Here is a 16,156-nt window from a genome sequence, read left to right on the forward strand (position 1 = left end):
GGTTAACTGCCAGAGCAAACAAAACTTGCCAGCCACAGCAAAATCCAAGTAAACTCAAGTAAATCTAAGTAAAAGAGCAATTAATCTTCTTTAATCAGTACTGTTAATCCCAGTGGGAGAAGCAGATGTCAGCAGAATCGCAGTCAGCGTGGTGTTGTCACGTGAACTCTGTGCTAACGTTGTCTTTGTTGCTGTCGTTCACTTTGTAAGCAGAATATGGCCTGCGCCTGGCCAGCCACATCTTTGTCAAGGACATTTCCCCTGAGAGCCTGGCAGCCAGGGATGGCAACATCCAGGAGGGGGATGTTGTACTGAAGGTGAGAGGGGAAAGGCAGAGAATCACTGGAAACATAGAAGATAAACTGAAAATGTTTGATCATGTTCTTTATATAATCTAACCTGATTCAGATAGAAGGATGTGCAGTATGTACTACTTTGTCTCATTGTATTAATGTTTTGGGAACATGCTGTGTAGAAGGACACCGTCACATTTAGCAACATGCACATCTTGATCCTTTCCTTTAATGCATAGACTGGTTATGGGGAGGAACATTAATGTGGTCTCATACCATTAAGATAATAACCCCAGACATGTCACCTTTTGTAATGTTTCTCTTTTCATTCAAGTTCTGTGGCTGTGTACGAATGTTTACTTCATGTCATTTCTGATGGCTTGTTTTGCTGATTCTTTCAGATTAATGGCACCGTGACAGAGAACCTCTCTTTGATTGATGCCAAGAAGCTGATAGAAAGGTCAAAGGGCAAGCTAAAAATGGTGGTTCAGAGGGATGAGAGAGCGACCCTGCTGAACATCCCTGACCTCGATGACAGTATTCCCTCAGCCAACGCTTCTGACAGAGATGGTGAGAGTGATGTGAATTCAACTCAAATGAGTGGATACGAAGAAAGTCAGACTTGTCAGGGCAACTTTGAGGCTGCGGCCGTTTCACAGTATCTTTATGTTTAACCAGACATTTCAGATATCCATTCTCTGGCATCCGACCATTCCAATCGATCACATGACAGACATCGTAGCAGCCGCTCCCGCTCTCCAGATAGACGATCTGAACCCTCAGACCACTCCCGACATTCACCTCCACAAATCAGCAATGGCAGGTAAAGAACATCAACCCGGCTTTCAGGAAATGAATAAAATCGTGGGATATAGTTGCAAGAAACATTGTTATTTTTGTATGTATATATTCTGGTTTTCTTCTCTTCACAACTTTCTGTGTTTGATGGAATGAAGTTTAGAACAATACCAATTTAAACTTGAACAGCACCATTGATCACCAAAATGTGGGTGGAGTACAAAACCACTTTGATACTGGGTTGTCCTAAGCATAATTTCTCTACTGGTTTTTAGACTGTTGTTGATTAATTAAGACAGTAATTTGCTATTGAGTGAAATTAAAATAAATTATATGCAACCATTTAGTAAGACTTTAACATCTTTTAAGTAACCACAACTGATGATATTTGATTCCATGCTTTAAAACAAGCTTTTTTCCCTTCCTCTTTTCTGTTTTTCTCATGAAAGGTAGTGTGTGTTAGCACCAACCATTACTCCATTCACCACTTCTTTTGACTCTAACGTTGTTTGAAAGTACCTCATTAATTCTTCATTTAAACTCAATAGAGCACCACAGTTGTTTCCCTTTCACTCTGCTCACTGACCTGACAAAAAATAAAAGTCAGCTGTTAAGCCGCAAAAGAGTCGGTCTTGGTCAAAATTACGGTTGAAAGCAGATCAAGAGTCTGCTCTGCTGAGCGTAGAAGCTCACTGCTCTTAACTCTTAAACATGGTGCCATAATTCAAAGCTGTTGCTGAATGGGATTTTTCTGCACTTGGTTATTCCTGTTATACTTCAGCAGCTGGAGAAATCCATACGTTTGGTGCCATTCCCCTATTTGAATATTGAGGATTTGATAAACGAATTATTCGATTTAATGTAGTTCAGTAGAGTTGTTGGGACTTTGACAAACGACTGTATATTCACAGCCCTCAGTCTAAAAGAAGTGATGAATTTGTGTGTTGAAGATCGGTCTTTTGTGTAACAGCAAATTATTAACTGATGGATGTTGCTGTTGATATCAGACATCAATTATTTAGAGACATTTCTTCTCAAGATGAGAGAATCATTTGAATGTGTCACTGGATCTTCTTCTTTTCAATGTTTTGGTGGACAAAACTGCATGTTCACCACAAAGGAAATCGTGACACACAGTAATAAAAGGCCATCTCCAGTTGCCTGTTTTAAGTCGCTCTCTATTTTTTCCTATTAGGCTCATCCTTTCTTGTCATTTTTAATATACAAAAAGCGAAAATCTCTATAATGTTCTAAACAGTGGCACGGGCACACTACCTTGTGTATTTTAGTTAACAGGAAGGAGTTCTTGTGACAGGATGTTATTTGATTTGTTTGTTTGAACCTGATCAGTGATCTGGAACCCTTTCTCTCAGCTCGTGAAGTTGGCAGTTAAGTGCAGCTTGGGATGAAAAGAAGTTTGTTCCTGTCCAGCCAGTTCAAGCAGGATCCTTTGTAGTTACTTTGTCACACAGTCTGTGAACAAAGCAGCTCTCTTCCCAAAAAGTTAGCCATGTGACCAGGAGAGCCACAGATCTATGCCACTGGGAAGCCTGTCTTTATCCCTCCTGTTCCTATCAATTGCTAAGAAATCACAATCAGCATCTGAAGTTTCTGTTTGTCAAAATGCATGGAAATTTGGACATCATATGTCACTGTATATTAGTTTATACAGTAGTTTACGCAATTTTTCTTTTTAAAGGAAGTCAAAGTAAGCTGGTCTAAAGCCAGAGCCTCACAGTGAAATTCACCTGGAGGACAGAACCCACTCTGACACCTTGGATAAGCTGCTCTAAAAATAGAGCACGAAAGACTGGAAAGACAAAGTGATGACCTTCAACACTAAGATGCAGGCGTAGAAAGAAGCTATTCTTAGCAAATGCATGTTCTGTTTAAGAGACAGTTTCATGTTGCCTTGCAGCACTACATCTGCAGAATGCATTATTCATGATCTCGTGCCTCATGTTCTAAAGAGAGGTTATACAAAAACATCTTTTTGCATCTTTAGTCACAGAAGTCGTGACGACGAACGGGCCTCAAAGCCGGCTTCAACACCAGCGAAGCTAGCGGAGGAGGTACCTCTGCCCAAACCGAAGGAGTCAGGAGGCAGAGAGGAGAAACAGCTCCCACCCCTCCCAGGTCAGATGTAAATCAGTCAGCCAGAAAATTACATGTTGGTTTGTATGTCTAAGAATAGTCATTTGTAAATCAGTGTGAATCTTGAGAAACGGTGTGTAATGGCCCTGTCTGTCGTTTGCAGCAGAAAATTTACATGAATTAATGAACTCTTATTCGAAACAGTTATTTTTGCCCTTTTTTGGTTGTTGCGCTTTTAAAAAGTTAGATCCAGACGCCTGCCGAGCCTGGCTGAGTCAGCCTGGAGCCAAGTGAAAATAAACCATATGAGCTGATCGAGCCTGACATTCCTCCCCAGCCTCCAGCAGTCTGCTGCCTCTCTCTTTGACTTCCTAGCTCAGGACACTGTGTGCCTTGAGTGTGCGTGTGTGCACACAAGAATGTGTGTGATAATATTTTGCTTATATGTATATGCACACTGTTGTTGTTTTTGTTCTTATTCTCACTCATTTTCTGCCTGTGTGAGGGTATTCCTTTGTTTATGATGATGTACAGCCAGTGTTACGTGTTCATCATCTGTCTGCCATAATAACATGAATCCCTGCACATTTGTATTTAGAACCCAAGCCAGTCTATGCTCAGCCCGGACAGCCAGATGTAGACCTGCCTGTCAGTCCTTCTGATGCTCCTGTGCCAACTACTGCCCATGATGATAGCATCCTACGGTAAAGTTTACAATATAGTAATATCCTACACTCTCTCTCTCACTCTCACACACACACACACACACACACACACACACACACACACACACACACACACACACACACACACACACACACACACACACAGCGGGGAAAAAAGTACTTTTGACTACATCAGGAGAGCTGTTATTCAGAAAAATGTTTTAAAATGCTTCCATGCACAGTCTTATCTGTAAAGCGCAGTATCTGCAGGCTTCAGACTGCTCTAAACACTCAGTGGCAGGTTTTTTTTTTCTACTCTTGGGTCTCATTAGCCTCAGATAAAAAGGATACCCTAAATGTGGTCATCTCAGAAGTGTAGGTCTGACTGTGAGCACAGCAGCCCCTCCCACCTGCTGTTCACATGTTTTGTTTTCAAGGTGCAGCCAGTCGGGAGAAAATACAACAGGGAGGGTGGTCTTGAAGGGAATAGTTAAAAGGGCTTGTGGATTATTTTGAGCTGTGAAGTGTGCTGTAATGAAGATTTGTAGCTGAAAACGAGGGCAACGGGACCCCCATTAATGGTTAGCTGCCAAGTTGAATGAGCAGGACGCGGAGTGATCAGTGGTTGTGTCTGAGAATGTTTACTGTTGTTATTTTTGTTATTAGCAAAAATACTGAAATCTCTTTAGAGAAATCTGGCTGACATTTAAGTCATATCAAAAGAAATGAACTTGGCAATTGTTTTTATTCTCAGGCCAAGCATGAAGTTGGTGAAGTTCAAAAAGGGGGAGAGTGTGGGTCTGCGGCTCGCTGGGGGGAACGACGTGGGCATCTTCGTAGCTGGAGTGCTGGAAGATAGTCCAGCCGCTAAGGAGGGCCTAGAGGAGGGCGACCAAATTCTCAGGGTAAGATTATTTTTAACGTAAGCTGATTGTGAAGTGAGACAAACTGCAACACATATGATGAACAAGAAAGGGGAGCTGTTTAAGTTTGGAGAGAAAAGTGGAAAAAAGGGATAAGCCATTTTGTTTTAACAGTGGGCACATCATAGTGCGTGTAAACAGTAGTGTTTTATGGGAAATGTTTCTGAAACATTCCCTTAAATATTCATGGTGTTATACTCTGGCTGCTCCAAAATTCCTCTATCTTCAAGCTGGTCTCTTAGCAATAGCCCTGAGGGAGCGTACACAAAAACACCGTTTCCTCTCGCTGTGTTTGTCCCATTCCCTCACAGTCGTATATCTCACTGTTTGTTCCTCCTCCTCTATTCTCTGAGTATATTGAGGAATGACTTGACTTCTTGTAGTGCAATAAAACCTGCAGTTACCCAGGCATTTCAGAGAAGAGGAAAAGCTATGCGAACCTCTGTTTAAATGGAGATTTACATTTTCTGAGATGTGCTCCTTGAACAATAAAAGCTTCTGCTTAAACTTGAAAATCCAAAATAAAACATTTTTGTATGAAAACCATAAAAAACATAAACCAGAAACATGCTTTTTTCCAAATTCCAGGTAAATAATGTTGACTTTGCAAACATAATCCGAGAGGAGGCGGTGCTCTTCCTCCTGGACCTTCCTAAGGGTGAAGAGGTCACCATTCTAGCCCAAAAGAAGAAAGATGGTAAAGGAAGTGAAAAGAGAACTAAGAATTATCTAATAAGCTGATTGGTTTGCTGATACTGACTTAACGCTCTGTACTGTTCAGTATATCGGCGGATTGTGGAATCAGATGTTGGTGACTCTTTCTACATCCGGACACACTTTGAGTATGAGAAGGAATCGCCGTATGGTTTGAGCTTTAACAAGGGCGAGGTGTTCCGTGTGGTGGACACTCTCTACAACGGCAAATTAGGCTCCTGGCTGGCTATTCGCATTGGCAAGAACCATCAGGAGGTGGAGAGGGGCATCATCCCGAACAAAAACAGGTGAAAGCATCCCTTCTCATCTCCTTTCGAGTTGTAGTTAGTGTGTGTGTGTGTGTGTGTGTGTGTGTGTGATGTCTTTGTGTACTGGCAGTGTTGATATTAGTCCTAATGACAGTATCTCTGCTTTTGTCTACAGAGCAGAGCAGCTCTCCAGTGTGCAATACACTCTCCCCAAAACAGCAGGTGGAGACAGGGCTGACTTCTGGAGGTTCCGTGGTCTTCGCAGTTCAAAGAGGAACCTGAGGAAGAGCCGAGAGGATCTTTCTTCACAGCCAGTCCAAACAAAGTTCCCAGCTTATGAAAGAGTTGTGCTGAGAGAGGGTGAGGTGTCTGTTAGCCCTTTTAAGAGTAACAGCACAGTTTTTTTAAGTCTGTTAATGGTTTCTTTTCTCGTTGTGCAGCTGGCTTCCTAAGACCGGTTGTAATATTTGGACCTATTGCTGATGTTGCTCGTGAAAAGCTTTCCAGAGAAGAGCCAGATCTTTTTGAGCTTGCAAGTATGTCAGTAAACTGCATAAAACACATTTAGTACTCAAGAAAATGTATTTGTCTTAAAATTGTCTCACCTCATTTCCTAGAGAGTGAACCGAGAGATGCAGGAACAGACCAGCGTAGTTCAGGAATAATTCGTCTTCACACTATCAAGCAGATCATCGACAGAGTGAGCTCTTTATGATACATGCATAGATTTTAAAAATAATATATAATTGTTTGTGTGCGTGCATTTGTTAAAAATAACTCTTTCTTTTCTTAATGAAGGACAAACATGCTGTACTGGACATCACTCCAAATGCTGTGGACAGGCTGAACTATGCTCAGTGGTACCCGATTGTAGTCTTCCTAAATCCCGATAACAAACAGGGTGTGAAGAACATGAGGACCAGGTTGTGTCCAGAGTCCAGGAAGAGTGCCAGGAAGCTCTATGAGCGAGCCATTAAACTGAGGAAGAATAATCACCACCTGTTCACCAGTAAGTGGGAGAGAGTTATAAAAATACCAGTAAATGAAAAAATGTAAATTGTCTTTTTTTTTAACATGCTTTGTTCTTAATGAGCTGCCTGTAATGTAAACTATTCTCTTAGCGACCATCAACTTGAACAATATGAACGATGGTTGGTATGGAGCGCTAAAGGAAACCATCCAGCAACAGCAGAACCAGCTGGTGTGGGTGTCAGAGGGCAAGGTGAGTCTATTCTGCTGCGCTGAACACCATTACTGTGAATAAATGAGCCATCAGGTGACGGTTTCTCTGCTCTATTCAGGCGGATGGTACTACAGAGGATGACTTGGATATCCATGATGACCGCTTGTCCTACCTTTCAGCACCAGGTAGTGAATACTCAATGTATAGCACAGACAGCCGCCACACTTCTGACTATGAGGACACAGACACAGAAGGTGGAGCATACACAGACCAGGAATTAGATGAGACTTTGAATGATGAGGTGGGTCTGCCCACGGAGCCTGCCATCACCCGCTCCTCAGAGCCTGTGCGAGAAGATCCTCCTGTAATTCAGGACACCCCTGGTTACCCTGGATACCAGCACCCCGTGCAGCCTGACCCAGCCAATCGCATAGACCCTGCTGGGTTCAAGATGGCTGCTCCGCAGCAGGTAAAGTTCATATCTGGCATTGCAGACAGGCTTTGCCTTTCAAAGATGGATGCATGGGTGAAATTATATGACTGAAGAGCAGAGGAATTACTCCTTTGTATTTAGTGATGTGTCCTGACCTTTTTGTTAAGATTAAAAGTTTCTTGACTAAGTAATGAATATTTTTAGAAGCTACTGGTATGTTATCGATTCTAATCACATTTCTGCAAGCGATTTCTCTGGCTGGTGTAAAACTGATTCAGTGTAAGGAAGAAGATCACGGTGTTGGGGTAAGCTGTACTTTCTGTGCCCTTGGCAGGCTGTATTATAAATGTCTCTTAACAATACTTCACAGCAAGGTGAGGCTGCTGTGCCCATGCCCTCGTTGCCTCCGACGTCGGTAGCAACCCCTGCTGCTGAGCAGTCTGTACAGCTAGAGGGTGTGCACCTAGAGGAGCCGCCTGCTGCAGCCGCAGCTCCTCAGGCTGACTCACTTAGCAGCCCCAGCCCTGCCCCTGAGCTTATTCAGCCCCCACCACCACCACATGAACCCCACCCGTCTGGACTGCCTGGTCCAGAACCAAAGGTACCCGCTGTTTCACCAGCCACTCGGACCGGGCCTGGGCCCCAGCCTGCTGTTTTAACTGCCTGTCTTCTCACACATGCTTTCCACTTGCTCTCTGCATGACACGCCCACACTGTGTGACTCACTGAGCCCACTGTGTGCCTCTGGCTTCCAGAGAAAATGTGTGACAGACTAGTCCACATGCACCACAGTGGGCTGGGAGACCAGAAGGACTGGTACATCTGAGTCTTTGACCAGGGTGAAGACATCCACAACCAGCCCTAACTGTTGCCTTACTTCCTTTGCATGGCTCCTAATGTTTTTTGGGTTCCTTTCAGCTTCAACTTTTCTTCTGTAGATGAAAAATAGTGTCACAGTAGCATCGTAGTGGGTAGATGTGTCGTCTGTCGTAGTGCCAGTAGTTTGACATTGCATTATATGCAAACTGAATGTTTTTTGCATGATGAAAGCTAACCTGCAGACAGTACTCTTGGTAATAAATTCCTTTCAATGAGCAATTCTCCCTATGGAAAAACAAACTTGCATCTGCACACTGCATTATGTCTCTCTTGTGTAGTTACGCCCTCTGTATATGCCAACAGATCAACCTTCCATAGGAAGTACTGTAACTAGATTTGCTGTCTACAGGCTACACATCATTTGTTTGAAACGAGGCCTTTCAGAAATGTACAAATTACTTGCTAGTGTGCCATTTATCAAACTTTAAAGATGTAAAATTCACTTGTGTTTATATGGATAACCACCATTCTTGAAAGGCATCTTGTCAAACAGGCATTCAGAGCTGTTTTTAATAATGGGAAAAGGTTTGCCTGAGTAAATGCACTTTGACTTAATCTTGGTTTAATTCATCGGTTGAGAGATTTTCTTTGGTTAATGTTATTGTTAAACTTTTCAAGGTTTTAGTTTATTTCCTGTTAATTAATTTAATCTTAATCTGGTGTTGGGAGAATACTGGCTGCCTTCTGTCCTGCAGCACTGGTTTGTTAAAAGTTTGCAATGGGATGGATCCATTCATTTAATTCTTTTTCTTCACAGATGTACAAGAAAGATCTTTACAATATGGAGGACCCTGTGCGAATCAACCATAGCCTAAAGCAGTCTATGAGCTATAGTCACCAGCCGCCGTACCAGGACAAACAGCCATACCGCGAATACGACCACCCGCCTTACGGATATGATGGAGGCGGCTACACGGAACCAAAGCCTCACAACACTGATTCTCACCTGCACTACGACAACCGTGTGCCTCATTACAACGAACAGTGGCCCCCCTATGACCAGCAGACCTCGTCCTCCCAGCCCGCAGGGTACCAGCCGGGCCACCAGCAACCCATGGGCTACAATCCCCGGTCCCCCTATGAGGATGGACCGGGAAGGGACTACAGCCCCCCTCAGCCACGCTATGATGAGGCCCCACCAGTGGGCTATGATGGCAGACCTCGCCACAGTAAACCTGGACCGATTCGTTACGATGAGCCCCCTCCACCACCTCTCCCTCCGGCAGGCTACGATGCACGTTCCCCATATGAAGCAGAGACCCACAGCTTCCCCATTAACTCCCCTCGATCACCAGAGCCTTCGAAGCAGTATTATGGTGACTCTGGTCTGAGGTCGACCTACATGCCTGGGCCTCCAAACCGGGGTTTTAAGCCAGGGATGCATGATGCTATGAGAAACTCTGAACCCACCATTCCTCCACCTAAACCAGAGGCCCTGCCCTCCCCAGGCGATCCAGCAATCACCCCAGGGTCCAAACCTCCTCCACCTCCACCCCAGGAAGACCTGGATGAGGACCCAGCCATGAAACCACAGTCAGTGCTCAACAGGGTCAAGATGTTTGAGAATAAACGGTCGGTTTCTATGGACAGGGCTAAAGAGGGAGGTGATTCATCAGTACTCCGGGTATGTTTATCTCACCTTAGTTACAATAAGGATTCTGGCTCAGTAACGCAACAACGTTAAAAACTTGATGTTAGAACTCTGTATTAACTTCATCACATTTCAAATATTTGCATTTGTATTGCTAACAGCAAACTGGTTAGAGTCCTAGTTTAAATACAGATAGCTATAATCTTGAATAAAAATCCTATTTAAAAAAAACATTTATGTATGATAATAAAATATACAAGGTAGGGTGTAAATGGAGTCCAACAGGATATGGTATGTTATGTTTCATTGATATGTAGTTATCTTGAAAACGCAAGCTTGTTTATATGAGATTTTTCTTCCTTTTTTTTTTTTTTTGTCTGAACAATTTTACATCTTTCAGGCACAATGATAGATATGTGTGCAAAATCTAAATCTAATGCAAGAATCACTAAAGCAGAGGCCCATGTTTGTTTTTTCAGCCTGCAGATATTCCTAAGCCTGTGATAGCACCTGGACCAGTCCTTAAAGCCAATTCCCTCAGCAACCTAGAGCAGGAGAAGTCCTCCTATAGGTATGTAACCCTCGCTGCAAAACCCCAGACTACAGGGTAGGTGAGTGAAGGACAGTCGCTCATAAGATCCTTGAAAAGGAGTCTTAGAATTCATTTGTTGTAGTTTGAGCTCCATCTAGTGGATGCCGCAAGCCCTGTAGGTTAGCCTCAGTGTCATTGGCTGCCTGAGCTGCCCAGCTGTAAAGATTCATATTGATTTCAAAGATATCTGATAAATTAATCTCATAGACTCTACTTTAAGTTAGTGTACAGTTTCTGATTTGCCTCAATCATTCTGCTGTTTGTCTTTTTCTGCAGGGCTCCTGAACCACAGAAGCCCCACACCAAGCCCCTGGATGATGTAGTCCGTTCCAACCACTATGACCCAGATGAGGATGAGGAATACTACAGAAAGCAATTGTCCTACTTTGATCGTCGCAGCTTTGACAGCAAGGCCATGAGCCAGCCCGCTCCTGGCATTAACCGCTTCCATGATCTGCCCAAACCACCTCAGCTATCCTACCCATACAACAGGTATAACAGCTCAGCCTGTGCCAAAAGTGCTGCCTGTTGTACAACATTTCTCAGGTTTTAAGTCATCACAGCTGTTGAATAATAATTGTTTGTGCCATCTAACTGCAGAGTTGAGTCTGTGGAGAAAGTGAGTCCAGTGGAAAAAAGATACGATCCTCTGCCACAAATCAGTCCCTCTTCACAGTATGGGCCCCCGGCCTCCGCCATTCCACCCGCCACACTCCCCAAACTCAGTCCTGGCGATGGTAAGCTTCCTAAACTTTCTGCTGGCCTTCAAACCTTCGTCTGTACGTTATTACATGAATAACATACACATGACATGAATTATATCTGTGCCATGACATGCTTTCTCCAATAAGCTTTGCCTTTTTTGGCCACTTTTTTTCTTCTGTTCTCATATACAGTCATATACATATCTTCATATTTCTTTTCCTACTGTTTCCAGTTGCTTCCTCTCACATCTTTTTGTTTGTTCTTAAATTGATTTCTTAAACAAGACCGTGGTTTCCAAACTAGCATTGGTTGTCTAGAATGTTTTGGGGTTTGTTTGTTTTTTTAGCCTTTTTTTTTTCTTTTGTGCACACATGCATTATAAAGTAAACATAGTGCCTCCTGCTACTGCTACCTCTTTGTGTTAATGTAATTTTGTAGGACTGTCCCTGAAGTGATAATGGCTTTAAAAAAAAGACTTTTCTCTCTCTCCCTGTGAGATCAGACTGGCTGCATGGTAGTCAGACCAGAACTGTAAGCAAAACTATCTGTGGCAGGACCTTTTTTTGCTTGTTGCTGATGAAAGATCTCTACTGAGTGTCAAAGCTCGGCACAGTTCTGTAAATCTAGCAAAAAAATCTTGATTTTGCTCATTTGTTGGTAGTAGCTAAACTCTTCAGTACATATAGAAAGTACATAACTGTATATATAATCTCTTGTGTATGTTTAATCAAGACTGTATTTAAATTACTTGATTTATTATATCCTCTTTCAGCTAACTCCGTACCTGAACCATTGACCTCACCCAATCCTAAACCTGAGCTGACAACTCTTAGGCCGACCAGTAGGGATGAACCCACACCTGGCAGTTACCTGCCCCCGAGGGGCCTTCCCGACAAATCCCCGGTCAATGGCACTGATGCAGCACCCCCAAAAACCCTGAGCACTCCTGCACCAACTAGCTATAACCGCTACGTCCCGAAGCCTTACACCAGTGCAGCCCGACCCTTTGAGCGCAAGTTTGAGAGTCCCAAGTTCAACCACAATCTGCTGCCCAATGACACACAGGTGAAGACGGACCTCCTCAGCAAGCCCAGTGTGGTGAGCAACAGTAGTGGGAAACCTCAGTTGTCACCACAGCCCCTTGATCACGACAGTGGCCTAGACACTTTCACACGCACTATAGACAACAGGCCCAAATACCAGCACAATAACATCAACGCCATTCCCAAGGCCATCCCTGTAAGGTAAGACATGTTCTCACCCCTAGTAGCATTGAATTCTCAGAGAAAGTAATTACTGAGCTGCTGAGAAAGGGAGAGAAACTTGTTTGTGCACAGGGGGTTTGCTCTCATGCCCTCTGCTGTACATTATTCTCTGCCTACACTGATTTGACTGATGATGTTCTCCTCTCTGCTTCTGTCCCTCAGCCCCAGTGCACTGGATGATGACGATGAAGATGAAGGGCACACAGTGGTGGCCACTGCCCGTGGAATATTCAACTGTAACGGAGGGGTCCTGAGTTCTATTGAGACGGGCGTCAGCATCATCATCCCCCAGGGTGCGATCCCGGAGAGTGTCGAGCAGGAGATTTACTTCAAGGTGTGCCGGGACAACAGTATCCTGCCCCCCCTCGATAAGGAGAAAGGTCAGTTCCTCAGTGCTGGATAGAGATCCTCCCTAACCTAGATTTATCAACTTGTGAGATGGTACAGAATCTGAGGAAACTGGTGAAGGTTGTGAAATGTTGACTGTAGTAGTGCAGGGGCTTTGTCTTCCTAGATGAGAATAAAGTTTTCCAAGCTATGCATTTTAAGTGATGTAAGGCTTGGTGATGTGTTTGCCCATGGAAGCAAACACACACTTCTTACCACCTTATGCATCACTAAGAAAACTAGTCTCATGAATTGAAAATTGAAAAATGATTTCTGTATTACTGAATATAGATGTTTTCCTCTAGATCACGGTAGGCAACTCCAGGCCTCGAGTGCCGGTGTCCTGCAGGTTTTAGATCCCACCCTGGGTTAACACACCTGAATCAAATTACCAGACCTCTGGAGAACTTCAAGAAATGCTGAGGAGTCATTTAGCCCTTTAAATCAGCTGTGTTGGATCATGGACACATCTAAAACCTCCAGGACACCGGCACTCGAGGCCTGGAGTTGCCTACCCTTGCTCTAGATCACATTAGTCTGGAGAGAATGCCTGCCACCTCTGAAAAACTCTCTCTGGTCCCCAGTGATCAATTACATTACTTAGTGGGTTTGTGTGGAGAGCTGTTTTGGGGTATGTATTTGTTTGTTCTGGTGCCCTGGTGGTGGTGGTGGGGCCTGCCTTGTGGTGTGGGGCCTGGCCCGGATGGCTGGCCTTTTTTGGGGGGGGGGGTCCTGGTATGAGATCTAGGGCCCTGGTGCCCGGGGTTGCCCCACATGGGGATGTCCTGCCTGTGCTTTGTGATTTCTGGGGTACCTGCAGACAGTTTGAAGGTTGTTCAGTTGAGAGAACACTTGTCACTTGGCTGTGGTCTGGATTGGGAATTGCTTGTCTGGGACTCAGGCAGACTGAGTGGGTGACTGAGACTTCTCTGTGAGGTGCAAACAGTGGGTGCTTCTGCTTGCTTTGAGTACCCGTTTGTATTTTATATGTTTTTTTGTATTTATGGGAGCTGTCAGACATGAAAAGCTTAAAAAACAAAGTTTAAGTTTTGCTTTTCTTGGATAGTTGTAGAAATTCTCTTTGAGTTTCAAAACCAATATAGAAACTACTACAGAAAAAAGACCCTGAACTAGATAGGGAAATAAACAGTGGTTATACTGGTGGTTACACACTTTTAAACAAGCATATATTTCTTATTTACTACGATGGCCTAATAACAGACTATTAAATCGGGTGTTTGGTTTGTGAAGTTTAACTCTGGTTGTATATCTGTGCAGGAGAAACGCTGCTTAGTCCGCTGGTGATGTGTGGCCCACATGGACTCAAGTTCCTGAAGCCGGTGGAGCTGCGCTTACCTCACTGTGCGTCAATGACCCCTGATGGTTGGTCTTTTGCTCTAAAATCCTCCGACTCCTCGTCGGGTATGCTGTCCTCTCTCTGTCCTTTTGGGGTCTGTGTGCAGACTTTGGTGTTCAGCAAAGCAAGTTCATTGCTTTCTGAATCAGTTTAACACTCACATCTGTTTTCTGTTTCCCCCCCCTCACCTTTTTATCATGCATGTGCTGTTTGTTGGTGGTGTTATTTATTTTGGGCTCTCTGTTAGTTCCAATTAGTTATATGAACTATAAACAGACATAAAGAGCTAGTATTTTTAATCTTGAAAATCTTACCAGCTGACTCTGAATCAGTTTTCCGACAGAAGCGGTTCCACATCCAGTTTAGTGTGGATGAAGGTGCTGCTGTAGACAAACACAAAGTCTGTGGGTTGGATGACATTATAAAACTATCATTAGACTAGGGCTGCCACGATTAGTCGACTAGTCACGATTACGTCGACTATCAAAATCGTTGACGACCAATTTAATAGCCGACGTGTCGTTTGAAGCTTTGTAAGATCACAAAAGACGCAGGAATAATAGCAGGATTTAAGAGTGTAATAACGGACTGAAACAGAAGATGGCAGCACTGCATGTACAAGGATGCCAGCTGCCGTTAAACCCTGAAGAAGAAGCTGCGTCCCAGAATTCATAGCGCAGCCCAGTGCGGCCCTGCTCAGTTTCCAACAACGGCGGCAGCTAGTTAGTTTTAATATTACTCTTATTATTCTTTCTGGGTCACAAAATAAACGTTTAACATGTTTTCAGAATGTAGCTGTGTAAACCTCAAATATCTGCTCAGTTTATCAAGACACCACATATTTTCAAAAGCGCTCCGACGTTTTCGGAGACGTCTGTTACCCACCAGCTCGATAGCGAGCCGGGGTTCAAGGCTCACTAGAGCTGGAGAGAACACTGGACTCCCGGCAAATCGTTTTCAAACCCACCGCCGTCTTTCACTACTCAGGTTAAATATGATATACAAGTCACTTGGATAACTTAAAAATGTTATTGTTTGGATTTTTTTTAAAAGTATTTTATTTGTTCCTGAGTAAATCGGTTTGGCTGAGATTAAAGTTATAGTTTTTACACAGCTGAATAAACGTCAAGCAGACAGCTGATTATCAGAAGTGTGAGATGCTGGAGAATATACTCCGGTGTCCTGTTATATTTTAGATAGCAAGGAGCAGACAGCTGAGTTTATTAAACTCCACTGAAACAATCTGCAAATTTGATTAAAATTTAATAAACTATCATCTTATCTTTATTTTTAGTTAGCACATGCCTTAAACACTTCAAGCTGTAAGCTAATGATAGTTATATAAGCGCAGATGCATGCTGGTGCAATAAGCTGTACGTTTTACATCCAATGGATGCATGATCTGATTAGTCGACTAATCGCAAAAATAATCGTTTGTGGCAGCCCTACATTAGACCAAACGTTAACATCGCTGGCCACAAACAATTCACTTTGATCTTAAGTGGGCCATACCAATAAAACTTACCTCTGTTTAACTACACATTTAATGTCTGTGATGTCCTATTATAATTTTTAAAAATGGTAATTTCAGCAGTATTTCTCAGTTTTTCTACAACATCATAAAAAGCTGCTGCAATAAATGAAAGTAATCTGTTAGCACAACTTTTGCAAATAATAAATATGTAAAATAACAGTAGCATAAATGTCGATTGGAGAGGTCTTTATCAGTAGGAAGAGCTGTGAAATGTGTGAAAAGTTAAAAGTAAAAAATTCATGCCGTCTTTCACATTTTCCAAAGCCATCCAGTGCACCTCATTGGAGTCTTTGATTCGAGCCCTTATGTTTGAGGCCCCTGGTCTAAACTGTTAGATAAGAAGTGATACCAGTGATACTGGATTTCTATTCGTTTGGAGCCAACACCCAATATACATTAATTAAAAGGAATTATTAAAGGAGCTGGCATCATTATGTTTGGATGTCTCCATAATTGTGAAAACTGAGAGTTGTGTACTATAGAAAACGAGTGCTT

General features: G+C 43.2%; 1 protein-coding gene across 10 annotated transcripts in view; it reads left to right on the top strand.

The window, feature by feature from the left end:
- tjp1b (tight junction protein 1b) overlaps nt 1-16,156 on the top strand; it is a 61,475-nt gene that overhangs the window by 41,779 nt on the left and 3,540 nt on the right. For 5 of the 10 annotated variants that reach the window (XM_085412455.1, XM_085412460.1, XM_085412461.1 and 2 more), the window contains 22 exons: nt 211-317; nt 695-863; nt 972-1,116; nt 3,097-3,227; nt 3,784-3,889; nt 4,605-4,755; nt 5,362-5,470; nt 5,555-5,774; nt 5,911-6,095; nt 6,176-6,271; nt 6,353-6,435; nt 6,534-6,744; nt 6,857-6,957; nt 7,037-7,387; nt 7,722-7,952; nt 8,988-9,854; nt 10,301-10,392; nt 10,690-10,905; nt 11,014-11,150; nt 11,891-12,362; nt 12,546-12,763; nt 14,049-14,192. In XM_085412455.1, the coding sequence (XP_085268581.1) occupies nt 211-317; nt 695-863; nt 972-1,116; nt 3,097-3,227; nt 3,784-3,889; nt 4,605-4,755; nt 5,362-5,470; nt 5,555-5,774; nt 5,911-6,095; nt 6,176-6,271; nt 6,353-6,435; nt 6,534-6,744; nt 6,857-6,957; nt 7,037-7,387; nt 7,722-7,952; nt 8,988-9,854; nt 10,301-10,392; nt 10,690-10,905; nt 11,014-11,150; nt 11,891-12,362; nt 12,546-12,763; nt 14,049-14,192 (4,542 nt within the window). The remainder of the gene's footprint in view (nt 1-210; nt 318-694; nt 864-971; nt 1,117-3,096; nt 3,228-3,783; nt 3,890-4,604; nt 4,756-5,361; nt 5,471-5,554; nt 5,775-5,910; nt 6,096-6,175; nt 6,272-6,352; nt 6,436-6,533; nt 6,745-6,856; nt 6,958-7,036; nt 7,388-7,721; nt 7,953-8,987; nt 9,855-10,300; nt 10,393-10,689; nt 10,906-11,013; nt 11,151-11,890; nt 12,363-12,545; nt 12,764-14,048; nt 14,193-16,156) is intronic. The other 5 variants (XM_085412456.1, XM_085412464.1, XM_085412465.1 and 2 more) reach the window with 5 other exon arrangements.

This window comes from Rhamphochromis longiceps, linkage group LG7, assembly GCF_057381845.1.
Source record: "Rhamphochromis longiceps isolate RC_006_pf linkage group LG7, R_longiceps_female_GT1.1, whole genome shotgun sequence".
In the NCBI taxonomy this organism is placed as follows: Eukaryota; Metazoa; Chordata; class Actinopteri; order Cichliformes; family Cichlidae; genus Rhamphochromis; species Rhamphochromis longiceps.